This window comes from Nothoprocta perdicaria, unplaced genomic scaffold (genome assembly GCF_003342845.1).
Source record: "Nothoprocta perdicaria isolate Ctin4 unplaced genomic scaffold, notPer1 scaffold_6, whole genome shotgun sequence".
In the NCBI taxonomy this organism is placed as follows: domain Eukaryota; kingdom Metazoa; phylum Chordata; class Aves; order Tinamiformes; family Tinamidae; genus Nothoprocta; species Nothoprocta perdicaria.
In genome coordinates this window covers 7,157,682-7,172,364 of record NW_020455865.1, presented here as the reverse complement: position 1 = coordinate 7,172,364, position 14,683 = coordinate 7,157,682, and the positions used below count along the sequence as shown (strand labels likewise).

The 14,683-nt window shown below is 49.3% G+C and overlaps 1 protein-coding gene across 2 annotated transcripts in view; it reads right to left on the bottom strand.

Annotated features, from left to right (window-relative positions):
- Positions 1 to 6,773: 6,773 nt before the first annotated feature.
- Positions 6,774 to 14,683, bottom strand: part of LOC112955795 (astrotactin-2) — a 172,190-nt gene continuing 164,280 nt past the window's right edge. For both annotated transcript variants that reach the window (XM_026049158.1, XM_026049160.1), the window contains 2 exons: positions 13,874 to 14,057; positions 6,774 to 7,237 (listed from right to left, as the gene is read on the bottom strand). In XM_026049158.1, the coding sequence (XP_025904943.1) occupies positions 7,000 to 7,237; positions 13,874 to 14,057 (422 nt within the window). In that variant the 3' untranslated portion in view covers positions 6,774 to 6,999. The remainder of the gene's footprint in view (positions 7,238 to 13,873; positions 14,058 to 14,683) is intronic.

The window sequence follows — 14,683 nt, the reverse complement described above, 5'->3', positions numbered from 1 at the left end:
TTGGAAAGAAAACAGGGTTTTTAGGGCAGGACTTGGGGAGTAAGATACCTGGCTGGGGGGCAGTGCCCAGCATAGCCACAGGTCAASTCAGACCCATATTTCATGGTCTGGTGCTCAGAACTCAAGGCATGGCCTGGCCACGACTCATGGTCAATCTTGTTGTCAGAACTGGGCAGCCCTTGGGAAGACATTCATGCACATAGTGGCACTGGGCTGAGCTCTCAGCAGGCGCATTTAAACCACATGCAAAAGAGAGATGACACTTAAAAACATTCAAATTCACCCTGTTTTGCCTGCTCTGGCAAACACAGGCTGCGGCTGCTCTTGCAGCTGTGGGAGAAGTCACTCCAGATCATTTTTCCCTTGGTGCATTTGCTGCCCTATGCAGAGTTTGATGGGAGAGGTGCTTGACCATTCAAAGGTTGGGCATTTCTAATTGTATGGAATAAAATAAATAATAACAACAAAAAAACCCTGACAAAGGCCTCTGTTGACCACCTCCACCAGCTACGGAGCGCTGTCAACCACAAATTGTGTTGCATCAGGAATTCACTCATTGGGCTCAAAGGTATTACCTGAGAGAGAAGCAGGACTGATGGTGAACCCCACGCAGCCACTGAACTAAGTGCACCGTATACATCAAGTCTTAGGACACATGAGCAAAAAACACCATTAAAGATAGATCAGTCTCCAACCGTCAAGTGAGAGCCGGGTTCGCACTGCCCCATGCTAATCCAATGTCTTGCAAGGGCTGCATCAGGAGTCTGTGCAGATCCAGTGAGGATAAATCCCCATGGCCAGTGGTCATGCTCATGTTCATGCTACAGACCGGGAGTCCTAGTCTAATCCCCCTCTAACTTAGAGCTGTGCTCAGGGACTCACCTGCAAAGCCTACCCCCTAGTTACAGGCTGGTGTGGCAGAGCAGGAAATGCTGCCTTACACTGTTGATGGCAATGGCAAATCAATTCAACTTTTAAAATGTTAATTGGTTCAACAATTGACAGCTCCAGACTGTGGTCAGTCGGGGATGTGTGTGCAGGACAGCCGCTATTTAGCCCTGACAGATACTGACCCAGGAGCCTCATCACAGACATCCCTAAAGCAGCTAAGAGCCCACCTCCCTAACACCATTTCATGTCCCAGGACATCCCTGTGTGACACTACTGTGACAAAGTGGTTTTAAAGGGCTTTTCAGTGAAATCCTTCAGCTGTTTTTCAGGCTGGGCTACGCTCATCAGTTAGCTGAACATGCTTATGCTTGAGGCTTGCTGGCATTTCTTATTTATTAATGAGTTAAAACACAAAGATGATTTTTGGCCACACTTCAAAGCATCGCTCTGTCTAGGGGACACGCACCTTGCAACACASACATGCTCAAAGCAACCAGGTGCTTTTGAACATGTTGCTCTATTAACATGGTGTCTCCTTAGCAATGCCACCCCTCACCCTCGGTCCGTGCCCTGTTGGCCACCAGCCAGTCAGAGCCAGCCAAATCCCAGCACAAACATGTGGTTCAGGGTTGCCCACAGCATCACATCCTCTCAGGCTGCACCTTGGCCTGGCTGTGGCAGCATCTCGGCAGCCCCTTGCACAAACACCTGCGTAGGTKCAGGAGAGGGTGCCCCGCGCATGGCAATTTAAGCACTGGAGCACCGTGTGTGCGTACACGGTGCGTACACATACACACAGAGAGCTCAACCCTGTTCCCATCCTGGCCCTTTGACCTCCCGGGGATGCTCTGCCAATACCAACAGGCTTCTTTGGTGTGGAAACATCACCACTGTGGTTCCCATAATGTGCAACTGCTCCACACCTCAGCAGCTGCTAAATGCACTTAGCAAGGCAGGAGGGCGGCTAGGAGAAAGGAAGAGGAAAGGAATCCTTTTTAGTGTCTACTTCATGAATATTGCASTGCTAAAATTTTTCACACAGACATTTAAAACACAGAAGGGGCTGCCCTGACCTCCGCAGAGCGAAACGCTGGAGCTGCTGGACAAGGATCAAGTCCCTTGACACATGGTGCCTCAGAGAGGTCTCTATCCCCCAGACATGCCCCATGCACCAGGACTCACCCTCAAGACAGTGGAAATACCTGCTAGGTCAGCCCAGCACTGCTCAGCATCTTTCCAGCCAGCTCCCATTGCTGCCCACCGTGTGCAGTTCACACAGTTTGCCAGCCATGGAGGAAGCCAGCACATCACAGGGGGATAGTTTACAAGTTTTAGCATTATTGTAACAAGGCTTTGTCCATTCTGCTCACTCAGTGCTGAAGGAGATCTGGGATGCCCCTGCTGCGCAGCCTCCAGCATCCACTGACCCCTTCCCAGCCTCCAGAGAGTCTGCCATGAAACAAAGCAAAATTAAAAGATAAAAGGGGAAAAAACAAACACATAAATAAATAAAGAAGTAAATGCAGCACTTGACTCCAGAGGTCTCTGACGTGGGCAGAAGCTGTCCCAAAGCAGTGTGTCATCTGCTGYGGCRCAGCGCGAGCCAGCAGCGRCTTGAGCACCAGTGCCAGCCGCGCRGCTGGAACAATGGCCATTGTTCGGGCACCGGGCTCCCCGCACGAACCCTCTGCTCCGCTGCAGCCCCTGCACCGGCAGCTGTATCAGTCTTGCTGGGCAGAGGGACTSCGGCTGCCACCAGCACTACTGGAAATGCTCAAATTTGCGGGGCAATTGGTGCAACACATACGTTTCTACTGCATGGTCACCATTCAGGCTACTGAGAAGGTCAAACCTCTCCTTCCCTTTGCCCTCCTCTCCAGGCTAAACAGCTGTGTGGGGCACTCTGTCCTTGCAGGTTACTTCTGAAGGGGGGCCAAAATTGCAGAAATTAAAGCAGAACAATCTGACTTCCTCACCTTGGCCGCTTGTATGTGTGGGACTTCAGACTTGCAAGCATGTCCAGAAAGCTGCACCTCAGCCTAGCAGTGGGAGGTGGTTTCTCTGCAGAGGTTTAGGTGACCTGAGCTTGACGGGTGAGAGGGTCACTGAGTGTCTCACTGACGTGCGTGCATGTATGTGYGCGTGTGTGTTCACTGCACCTATATCTCATGGTGTGACAGCATTTGGATCTGCTGGATCATGGCCCTACCCATGATCACTCATTCTTCACCATACACATCCACACCCTTCCTCCAACAAATGCATTCACTAACACTTTCGGGACCAACTGGAAGACCCAGCTAGCCCATGTYCTTCCCTAAGGGCACCTCAGATCCGCCCGTTCCCCGGGCACATCACATGCTGTGGAGCCCAGCTCAGCACTAGTGGCAGGCGAAGGTCCCCTGCTCCATGAGGCTGACACGGCTGCCGGTGCGGGGGCTGCTGCGGAGCTGAGGGTTTGCGTGGGGAGCCCAGTGCCTGAACAATGGCTATTGTTCTGTGTCCCTGTTCTTCCCTGACTGCCTCCAAGCTGCACATGATGAGGTGGACCATGATAAGCTGCAGCATGGAAGCCTCAGGCCCAGCTACTTGTGCCCAGGATGAGCAGAGCAGTGCAGGGTGCTGCTGTGCTCTAGGTACCATGCATGGTGATGTAGGCCTGCTCCAAACCAGCACATCCTGGCAGCAAAGCAAGATACCCAGTGGGAAAGAATTTGGCAACAAAGAGAAGGAGTTTGGGGCAGAAATTTTAAGTTTATCCATTAAAATTGCTGATTCGCTCTTTTAGCCTCACTTGCTTTCCACCACTGGAAGAGCAGGGCAGTAGATGACTGGAGCCGCTTGTCCTGGAGCAGGGACACGGTTCCCCTTGGGGGCTGGAGCCAGGCTGGTGTGTGGGCACACGCGCTGCAGAGCATGCAGTGCTTTGCCAGCATTGCTAGGCTCTGACTACAACTGTTTATCTTGAAAGCCAGAGGGTAACATTCTCCAAAGTTTCCAGAGAGAAAATACAGGCCCTTCCTTTCAGCTGGGAGCTGGGGAATGTGTAACCTCGACAAATTCCTCAGTTTTGTTTGGCTCGGWACACAACGCCAGGGTAGCCTGGCAGGCCAGGGGCTCTCGCACTGTGCTGGCCTGGCTGTGATCTGGGTGCTAGGTGCGCTCCGGGACAGCTCTCAGCTCGGCCCCCGCTGCCTCCCTGCGACGCTGAGATGTTTCACCTGCTGCACACGGAGCAGCACAAGCAGGAGCAGCGCCATGYGGAGCCATCAGCAGGACTAACCTGCCAGGGAGCTACTCCAACTTTGCTCCAGCGGGAATCAAGGTCTCCTTCCCACCTGTCAGACCTGCTGTGGAGAAATAGCCCTGCTTGGCCCTTTCCCCTTGAGTCCCGCTGCAGGCCCTGCATGTGCCATGCCTATCTGAGGTGCAAATGGAATCGCTGAGGGAAGCTGATGGTATCAGAGTGGAGCCTCCCTACCAGAATGTACTGAAGAACATCCAGCTCAAAGGCCAGGATTGTGGCTGCTGTCCCATATTCCCAGCTCCTTTCACCACAACAGTCAGGAATGCCATGAGCAGCATTATCCCTGAAACACCTACAGCTGCCTGGAGCCCCTTGCAGTAACACAAGCGATTTGCCTGGCAGGTCAGGCACGGCTGGCGCTTACCCGGAGGGAAACCACAGAGTTTCTCTCAGCTGTCGCAAAGGGCTTTGAGGAGAAATGAATCATCTCCGAGCAAACAAAGAAAAAACAAAATACAAACACCCAGTTTGTAAAATACAGGAGGAGACAAGGATGTGGGCCCGAGCCTTGAGAAAACAAGAGTGCGTCAGGCCGCTCAAAGGTGCCTGTAGGGCGAGCAGCGCCACGCTGGGAGCCGGCGGGCTCTGTGCGGGGGCTCTGGAAGTCCCTGGTGGGTGCTGAGTCCTGCTGAATGGCCCAACTGCTCTGTGGTGGCAGGAGGGGACGGATCAGCCACAGTCCATCTGCATCCAGGCTTCCTCAGAGAGGATGTTGTTTCTGCACCTCCACCTTCGTAGAGCAGCTACTGTGCCATGGCAGAACACGAAATAAGCTGCTCAGCATGACACCACAGTGCCAGAAACACCAGTCCAGGCACCTGACGCCTTCACATTTGCACTTCAAGGGTTTTTGCTGTGTTTTGTTTTGCACAATAGCAAAGCTGAACAAATATCACCCCAACACCTCCTCCCGCACCAGCATCTCCCCTTCCTGGAGGTGCAAGGCTTGACAGCTGACATGGGCCACGGCCTCACTTCAACTCATAGAAATCCTTCAGTCCCAGCTTGTGCATAGGAAGAATGGGAGTCACAGGAGTCAGGGATTCATGGAGCTGAGCCCAAATGACCCCACTGTTTGTTTGTTGGCGCTGAAGTGGTCCCATTTATCCCAATAAACGTGCTTCCAAACTCCTTGGTGTCCAGTTGCCTCCAAACAGCCGGAGAGGTTAATGGGACATAGTGCTGCTGTGAGGAGTGCTGCCAAGACAGGTTTAGCAGCAGTGACACCACAGCAGTGTCCACTGCCACGACGGCCCCTGGTTCAGGAGCTATCATCACCTCAGCTTTGGAGAGGGACAGCCTTGAGCCCACCCTTGTGTCACTGATTCCAAACAAATGAGATATAACCGAAGGGAAAAAGCAACACTTAAAAAAAAAAAAAAAAAAAGGCGCATTTTGGGTGAAAAAATGAAACAATCAGCATTAGCTGAGTTGAGACCAGATAAATAGGTTYAGCTTGAGAAGAACAAGTTGCCACCTAACATTCATCCACACTAAATCCTGGAACTTYGTTAGGTTTCAGAACATTTTCATAATGGTGTTCACCTCCTGCTTGTCTGTGTTTTCTGTAAAGGGTTAAAGGCCCTGAAGATTACACAAAACTTTGCTTTGGGCTGACTGAACTGATTCATTCAGCCCACAGTGTTGCCTCATCCCCTTCCAGTGTCCCTTCAAGTTTGCTGCTTTGCTTTAAAAAGGAAAAAAAATAGCTTTAGGCTTATCCGATTCTTGCTTTTTTTCCTCTCACCCTCCTACCCTTTTGGTTTGGCTACTAGGCTGAGAAATCCATTACCCACCCAGCACTCGGGCCAGCCTAACCCACATCTGACAGTAAAAGAAACCAGATTCTCCATGTCTTTTTAGCCCCTGGCTTCCTCCTTGGGCTTTCCCATACATGTAGAGCTCCCACTGGCATCTGCGGATGAGGTGGATGTTGGGGAAGAACAGGACCCCACGTGCAGAGGCTGCACTTTCTCCTCCTGTCCTTCCCTAAGCGTCTGGCTTTTGGGTTCAACGCTGGTCTCCAAATCAAGCATCTTGTCTTGGTCACGTATCTGCACCAAACCATCCATTCCACCTCATGTGACCCTATGACTGACCAAGCAGTGGGGAGGCAATGACAGTAAGAAATACCAAAGAAGCAGTGAGGATGGACTTAATAGGAATCTTTAATACGCAGAACAAGCTGTCAGGAGCCTTGTGAACGAAGGCTCTGTGTGGAGCCGTTCTGTAAACTCTGTGTATTTAAAAAAAACAGCGTGCCCACAACGTCCTTGCACCTGCCTGGCATTCACCTCTGCGACTCCGCTCTCATGGGGTGTCCATGGCCTCCCAGCGCTGCAGTTGCTCCCACACGGGTCTCAGCACCCGGCGGCGGCAGTGGAGCCCTTGGTGGAGGCACCGGAGCCTTTGCGGTGGGAGGGTGCCATGGGCCGCAGCTCTGCTCTGCCGGCCCTCGCGCCGGCTCCGGCCTCTGTCGGGGGATTAGGAGCATGTAGTCCAGGAAATTCAGTAAGAAAAGATTAAAAAGGAGAGATTTTTATGCTGAGTCAAATTAGGTAACTTTTTTTTTGTTCTCTTGAAAAATTTAAAAAAAAAAAGAAAAAGGAAAGGAAATTAAAAGTCCAACTTGCTGATTTCTTGTTTCTCTGCTGTCTGTGAGGGAAAGTCCTGCTTGCCTTGCTGTCCCCTTCCACCCCCTCCGATCCCTTCCCCCAGCCCCAGCAGACACTCAGCATTTCCCAAGTCCTGGACTCCTCGGAGTGCCGGCGCCTCCCGCAGCTCCAGGCCCTCACGGTCCCTCACCGCCCCTTGGACTCTCCATACGTGTTGCGCAGCATGGAGACCATCTTCTCCTCRCACGTTACTTTGGTGTCTTTCAGGATGCTGTACCAGACCATGCCRGGCGGCCGGACTTCTTCGCTGCGGCAGAACAGATAGGGCATGGTTTCCGTGCGGCTTTGGATGTAGGCGCTGCGCAACAGGGTTGAGCAGTGACTGCTGACCTTCTCCAGCCTCCTTAGGATCAGGTGTGCTTTCCTGGAAGACAGAAACGGAGATGGAGACAGGGAAGGGAGCGCAAATAAAAAAATATAGGTCAACACTCCTAGGTTCTCCTATCGTGCAGCAAACAGAACGAGACCTGTTGCCTAAGCCATTGCTGTCCCTGTTTTAGTCAGAGAAGAGCTGCTTTGCTACAAAAGTTTGTAGTATATCTACTGTTTCACCAAACTGATGTAGGAGATGGGTCATGGGTCTCAAAGGACCTCACTCCTCACTGAATCCTGGGTTTGCTGTCTGCTGCTGTGGCTATGGGCATCACTGCATCTGTATGCTGGGGCCCCTTCTACCTCCTGGCCCATGACACATGAGGGAGACCCCCAGCACTGTGACTGTTCCCCTGACTCATGAGCACAACCTCCCCTCATGCATGATCTCAAGTCTCATGGAGGTGAATGGCCTAACAGGACCAACGCTAGAAGAGAGAAGATGAAAAACACAGCACAACACATTAAGACAAAACAAATCTGTAAGAAACCAAGAATCCCCCTCGTGGGAGTCTGCAAAGTGCTAAATCAAACAAAGGGAGGGCAAGAGGGTTTACTTCAGTGGTCTGAAAGTCTCAAGATCACAGATTATTTCCTCTCCCTCTGGTGCCACAGGAAAGCTCTGGATTTGGGGTTAGGGGATTTTGTAGTTCCTAAAGGAATGTAAATTCCTGATAATGATATGTGAGGGGCAGTGCTGTCAGTCAGCGAGGCATAAACATGGGGATTATTTGATTATGAAAGCTTTATGGTGCTTCAGCATGGATTGTGAGCTGCACGGTCAGGAGGGAGAGCAGCTATTTCTGATGTGGCTGCACACCCAAAGGCATCCCACTGACTGAGATTCCAAGGAAGGACTTGCCATGAGTCATCGAAGCATGAGCTTCAGACCAAAGTGCAGAGGCAGAGACAGAGATGAGGCAAAAGGGCACTCAGGCATCCGCAGCCAACTACGAATCCCTCCCTCCAGAGCAAGATGACCAGATGAAYGGCTAACAAACCACTGCTCTATCATCACAGCTGCTCTCAGAAAACTACCCTTCCCCTTCCAGAAAAAGAGCAGCTCTGACTCCTTTTTCCAGGGGAAGAGATCAGCAAGGGGCTCACCCTTCTGGGATGATGCTAAGTCTGAAGGTGGTGCATGTCCATTGGTTTCACACACAAAGGTCAGCCCCGGGAGGCAATGTGAACCTCATTACCTRTTCATTGCCTACATACACACCTACACATACTGATTTCATGAGCTAAGCTTTGCCCAATCTATGGTAGAACATCTCTACTCACACTACTCTGCTTGGCAGACACCTAGCCTTCTAGACCTTCCTTTGCTCCCACTGAAGATCAAGAGAGGTAACACTGCCAAGAACAGGTCCTTTGGTGCTGGACAAACCATGACAGTCTCTCCAATAGRCTGGGGTTCCACAGCCACTTTTATTTAATGTAAATCATCGCTATTGCTAAAGGAGAATTTTTCACTCTTGCTCACTTTGTCCCTGATATTTCCTTGTGCTCAGCAGGTGTTTCGGTGGCTGAACACCATGCCAATGCAGGCAATGCGCTGGTCTGAAGGTCAACCCAGCACCCCCTTTCCACTCTGATCAGTTCTCCAGGCTGAAAGGTTTTCCCCACTCATCAGCCAGCACAAAATAGGAAAAAAACAGCAAGTGGCCATGACCAGCACTTGAGGCATATCACAGTGATGGGTAACTGCAGCTTGTCCCTAATCCATCTGAAATAATGCTTGGGCTCCCCAGCATGCAACTACATATGTCCAGCAAAACATACTCATGTGTGAGGAACAGCTTATGGTGGTAAGACATACAGGGTAAAACCGCCTAGAGCTGTTGATGTCCACTTTGCTGGAGGCTGTGCTAATTTTGGAGCTGATCTCAGCACACCTGTTCACTTGCAGTGTGCTTGGTGCAGCAGGCCCTTGGAGGATGCTGATGCATGCAAACCCCTTTGTGGACACGACRACAGCAACAGGGACAGCACATCGTGGACAAGAAGAAGATAATGGGGAGGGAAGGAATCAAGTCCGTCACTTCTAGTATCCTCACAACAGCACCAATGGCCCAGTTTGATGGGTTTCACCTTTTTCAGATTTTTCAGATTTTTTTTAGTGGGGTTAATGAAGTCATATGTAAATGTTAGATTTAACTTTTGGCTGTCAGCTGTTCCCTCTTAAAAAAAATAAAGAAGGAGAAATAGAGAGACAGAGCGGGTGAGGGGAGGGGTGGGAAAGAGAGAGAAGCTTTCTGGTGAAGGCTGGCAATAAATTATAGAAGCAGTTCTTGGGCTGCCAATTTAACACCATAAATCAAGTCCTGGGTATTACCCAAGTGCTCCCTGTGGAGGGCTGACGGGTCAGAACGACCACCTTTTCAAATACTGGAAATGAAATCTTCCTAAATGCTGACCAACCTCATCCCTGCCAGGAACAGTAATTTATTGCCTTATTAAAGGGCAGGAATCAGGATGGGACGGCAGGGGAGTGCGTAGGGGGGATCATTTTCATGGCTGCCCATGGCCATATCTTGCCCATGCTTTGAAGCTTGGAAAGGGATGAAGCAACCCTCCTCCCCCTCGCCCCATAACCCTGGCCCGAGTCCGGGCTGTCCCTGCCTTGCATGAGCTAGYGAGTGCCCACCCAGCCTGTCACACTGCAGGGACTGCTGCTTTAAGCTGGCGCCAGCCAGCAACTGATTCTGGTCTCCATTGAAGTGAAGGATTTAGGAGGTCACAACTGCAGTCATAAATGATGRAAGGGGGGATTATAAATAGTGGCTGCTCTGCACGTCTGCCTCCCTCCCCAGTATGTGAAGGCCCTGAGACCCCTCAGTTGCCAGGTCTGACTCTAGGACATGCAGGGGAGCAGGAGACATGGCCATGCCTGGACCAGGTGCTCCCTGAAGGAGAGACTTCACCTTCCCCTSTTCATTTACCTGCCCATGTTCATCCCCAGTTGCAGTGGGAACACAGATTATTCACCTTGATGGCTCATGCGGGTTGAGAACTTATTCAGAGCCAGCAAAATGCTGCTCTCTCTGACCAAGAAGAAAGTTAGGAAATCACAAAGCAGCAGAGAAGTAGTGACACCTGGGCTGGAGGAAAGGATAATTCTCCCAGCGCTGCTGCAGGGAGAGGGTGGCTGCCTGGCTGCTCTGTTGCCATATGGGGTGATTTTGCCATAAATTCAGGCTTTTTTCCACATTACTGAGAACTGACTTGGGTCTGTCAGACCCTCGTCTGGGAGGATAATGAGTCCAGGACTCACTGGCCTCTTATCGACGCCTCCCATCAGTACATTGCATTCCCCCTCAGTACCAAAAGGCAGCTGCTGGGGATATTGTGCACTGCTGAGGAYACTTGTCTCCTGCTGCTGCCACAGCCTGTCTGCGCAGGCCCCTTGCCTGAGAAAAGGAGAGGCTTTGAGCCCAGTTGCTCCTGGTAGCCAGAAGTAGGGGCATGGAAGGAGGATCTTAACCCTCCTGCTGATTTCTCCCTCTTCTTCCTGAAAGCAAGACCCTGACTGCAGTGACTGTAAAAATAATACATAAGAAAAACTAATAAAAAAATAATTCCTTGCTGTCAGGAAGCATCATTGCTGAAGAGATCCAAAGATCTGAATGCACAGTAGCATTAAACCTTCACTGGTTTAGACAAATTCTTCTGTTCTGTTGGAACAAATTAACTTTGCAAGATTCACTTTGTGTCTGTTGGGGGAGCAGGAAAGATGGTGTTGCTACAGGAGACTAGTAGGACAGAGCAAGCCAGGTGCCAAGATGCTGCTGACCACAGAAAGTCCTGGTTTAGGGCCACCTATGAGCTAAGTTTTTAATGTCTCCTTAATGTAAACCGTCTGGTTGGGACATCTGGCTGTGTGTCTTCTCACAAGCAGCTGTTTGCAGTAACCTGTGGCTTTCATGGAAACTGGGCTCATGAGGACTCCAGTGTGATGTATTTATTACATGGAGGCAATCAACTTCCCTCTTGTCGCTCAGCTTTTATGAGTGAACATTTACTGTGATTCTGAGGCTCATCTGATAAACATTTCCAGGTACAAAAATGACTGTCCCCTTGGGAAAGAGAGCAATCCATCAATTAAAATTGTGTTACAAGATGGTGTCCCTTAGCAAATCTTTACTTGCCTTCTGCTTTGTCAGTGCCTTCATTTCTGTCCMACCTTCCTGAGAACTAAGTCTGGATGATGGCGCTTCGTTCTTGTCCAGAGCCTGGCACTGGCTGCAGTGGCATTTATAAACATTTCCTCTGGGCTGTAAGTCACATATTTCTTAAGTATGTAACAGGACATGTGATCTCTGCAAGGAGATCATCTGTCTTTCTGTGGAAGGCAGACTGCAGTAAAATTGACCAGTGACTCCAAATGTCACTTGGTATACAGTGGGGCAATACGGGCAATTTAAATGTCACCTTGCAATGTCTTAGCCAGATAGCAAGTATCAAGCCAGATAATATCCTTAAATAAGTGTGCTGAATATCAAGTAACAGAAGAAATAAGAACATGTTAGAAGAGGGGGATGGCCCCCAAGGATTTATAGAGATGAACAGTTAAAAGTGACAAATAACTTTGCGGTGTCATCAAAGGAGAAGGAAGGTAGTAGGAAGCAAGAGACAGTGGCTGCCTGTCAGAGGTTAATGAGCTACCACAGAAATTACGACCAAGGTCATCTCTGTAGGAGGTGAGCCACAGACTAGCCTGGATTTATGTCCAAGAAGAGTGAAAACTGCTGTGAGGAACTGTCATCTTGGTATTATGGACAAATCCTCAGTGTGTCCAACAAGCAGATAAGAGTCGGGAGAGAGAAGGAAAATCTTTGCCAGCTATTCATGGACTGCAATTAATCATCCCATCTCATTCCATTCTTTCATGTTTCCTTTCTTCATCTTCTCATAGAACAACATGTTAGGCAAGATGCTGGACAAAGAACTTCAAAGGAGGTCAAGGCTAGTTGAAACCTATGAAGGATCTCAATTTAGAGAGCTACAGCTTCTACTGAACATATCCCAGGGGGTCTTGAGGTTATGTGGCAGTCKGGCTAAAGAGCCTTTGCTAGGAACTCTGCAATCCCTCTGAATGTGATGTAGTCCATGTATGTGTTACTCCACTGCTGTGATCTCTCAGGATCTGCTTATTAACCATTTCATTGTACAGCAGTGTTTTGAAGATACAGTCCCTCTAGAAATGTTGTTCTTTATAATCACACAAACAATTCTTAACAAGAATTCTTAACAATTCTTAACAAGCCCTCCCTCCCTAATTTATAGTAAAGAAAACACATTTCTAGTGTAAGACTTCATATAGGTAATAGACRATGCACTGTTCCCTCACTGGCATCCTTGTATGGTGTCAGGCACATCACAGCATGAAAATTTAGGAAGACCTTTCCAGTGCCTACATCAATAGGGCTGAATTATTGTCTTGGGAAAGAGAGAAGGCAGTAAAGGAAATCTCAGAAATATTTACAAAATGTATAGCAGCCATCTACTGTTGTGAGGATAAAGATCTGTCAGATCAGATACATATAGCGAGTAATATATAGAAGGAAATTTCCATAAAACATCTTATTTAGTAGAGCCAACTTTACCACATGCAGATTGCTCAGTCATTGACTACTTTCATGTTATCAAATTGTAAAGCTACAGTTGAAAGYAATAATCTTTTAGCTAGCATCTTAGCTCTGCCATTCTAGGGGATTACCACAGTTACCACACAAGAACAATCTTCCTGCAGCAGGATATTTGCATTGATACACATCCTCAGCCACAACAGATTGTAATAGGTGCCTGAAGTCACACCTGAGGCAGGTGGTCTTCTGCTTTACTGTCCATGGGGAATGGACATAATTCCATAATTATTCTAGATGTAGAAACAGCACAGAGAAAGATCTGTCCACTGTGGGAGCATGATACTGGGGGTTGCACTATGTGCCTCGACATGGTCCTCCATCCAAGAGCACCTGCTGATGCTATTTCTTACCTGGCTATTTGCCAGGTACAGATACAACAACATAAGGATGGACATACTATAGTCCTGAAATACCTCTGGGACTATTGCTCCCTCCATACTGCATCTCTTGACATCAAATGCATGCTGCTGACACATCATCCTTACTATAAATGTACCTGCTGCATTTCTGCTTCATTCCCCCAGTCACTCTTTCCAGCCACCCACCCTACAAATAATCAAGGCACTCATGAATCTCAGAGAAGCCATGGTCTCATCTACCAAGATTTTACAGCTTAAGAGGCTCTGAGTCAGTCTCATTTTACACACAGTCCATTCACTCTGCAACTGCCTAATTTATGACCCTGAACCCTCACACGGCCTTACCAATACACTCATCTCCTTATTTTCTCTATCTCCCACCCAGCTTAGGCTGGTTTGCCACACTGCTGCTGGACACTTCATAATTATTCATCTGAGCCATTCCTGAATGGGTCCTTGCACTCACAGAGGACTGTAGGACAGTCTGGTGAACAACACAGGGGGGAATMTCTCATATCTTGCAGACATGAGAAGGCAATGAGATTCACGTTGGTAGTGATCAAACAGTGCAGCACTCCAGTCAAGCAGCAAGGGAGAAGGAAGAGAAAGGACAATTACCTGGGCCCCAGCTCATCCTCACTGCGCCAGACRAAGTCACCAAATTTTTCGTAATGGGAGTTGTAGTGGTGCTGGACACGGAAGAGCATGGAAGCGGAGACCTCCATCAGTGTGTTGTAGGCTGTCTGCTGCTCCTTCCCACTGGTATAACCATTGTAGAGGTTGTAAATTTTGTCCGCTATCTCTGAAAAGGATCAAAGGGATAGAATTTAATGGGCAGAACCTGCTAACATAGGAGAGAGAAGAATGAGTCTTTGGGGGAAACTAGCAGATTGGGAAGAGTGGCTGGGATGGTGGCCTCCCCACTGCTCCTCACATGCTGCCTGCAGTGGTGCTCAGCAACATGCACGCTGTTTAGCAAGGCCTCTGGCTAACCCTGTGCTGAGCTAGGCCCCAGTAACTCCAGCCATACACCACAAAAGAGTGGGAGAAGCGGGGAGAGACTTGCTGGCCAAGAACCACCAGTTAGCACATCCTCACTTGCCGAGTTAGGATGGACAAGCTCTTCCCTAAATCACAAAGAGGAAAATAATTACACAGCTACTACGCCTTCCTGCAGTACAAGGGATTGGGGTTGCACCCTCTGAAGTTCTACTACACACAGAGGACTGCTGGACCAGTGAGGACACGGAAGTGAAAGGAGAGCTTTGGAATGAAAGTGAGTGAAAGAGGGATGCTCAGGCCCAGGGAAACTATTGGGAAAGGACGACAATCAGCAGGCTAGGAAAAGCAAGAGGAGGATATATGGGCAAATAAGCTGTTTGGTGAATTGGGCCCCATGATTTATTAAAGGACAGAAAGAAAATGACA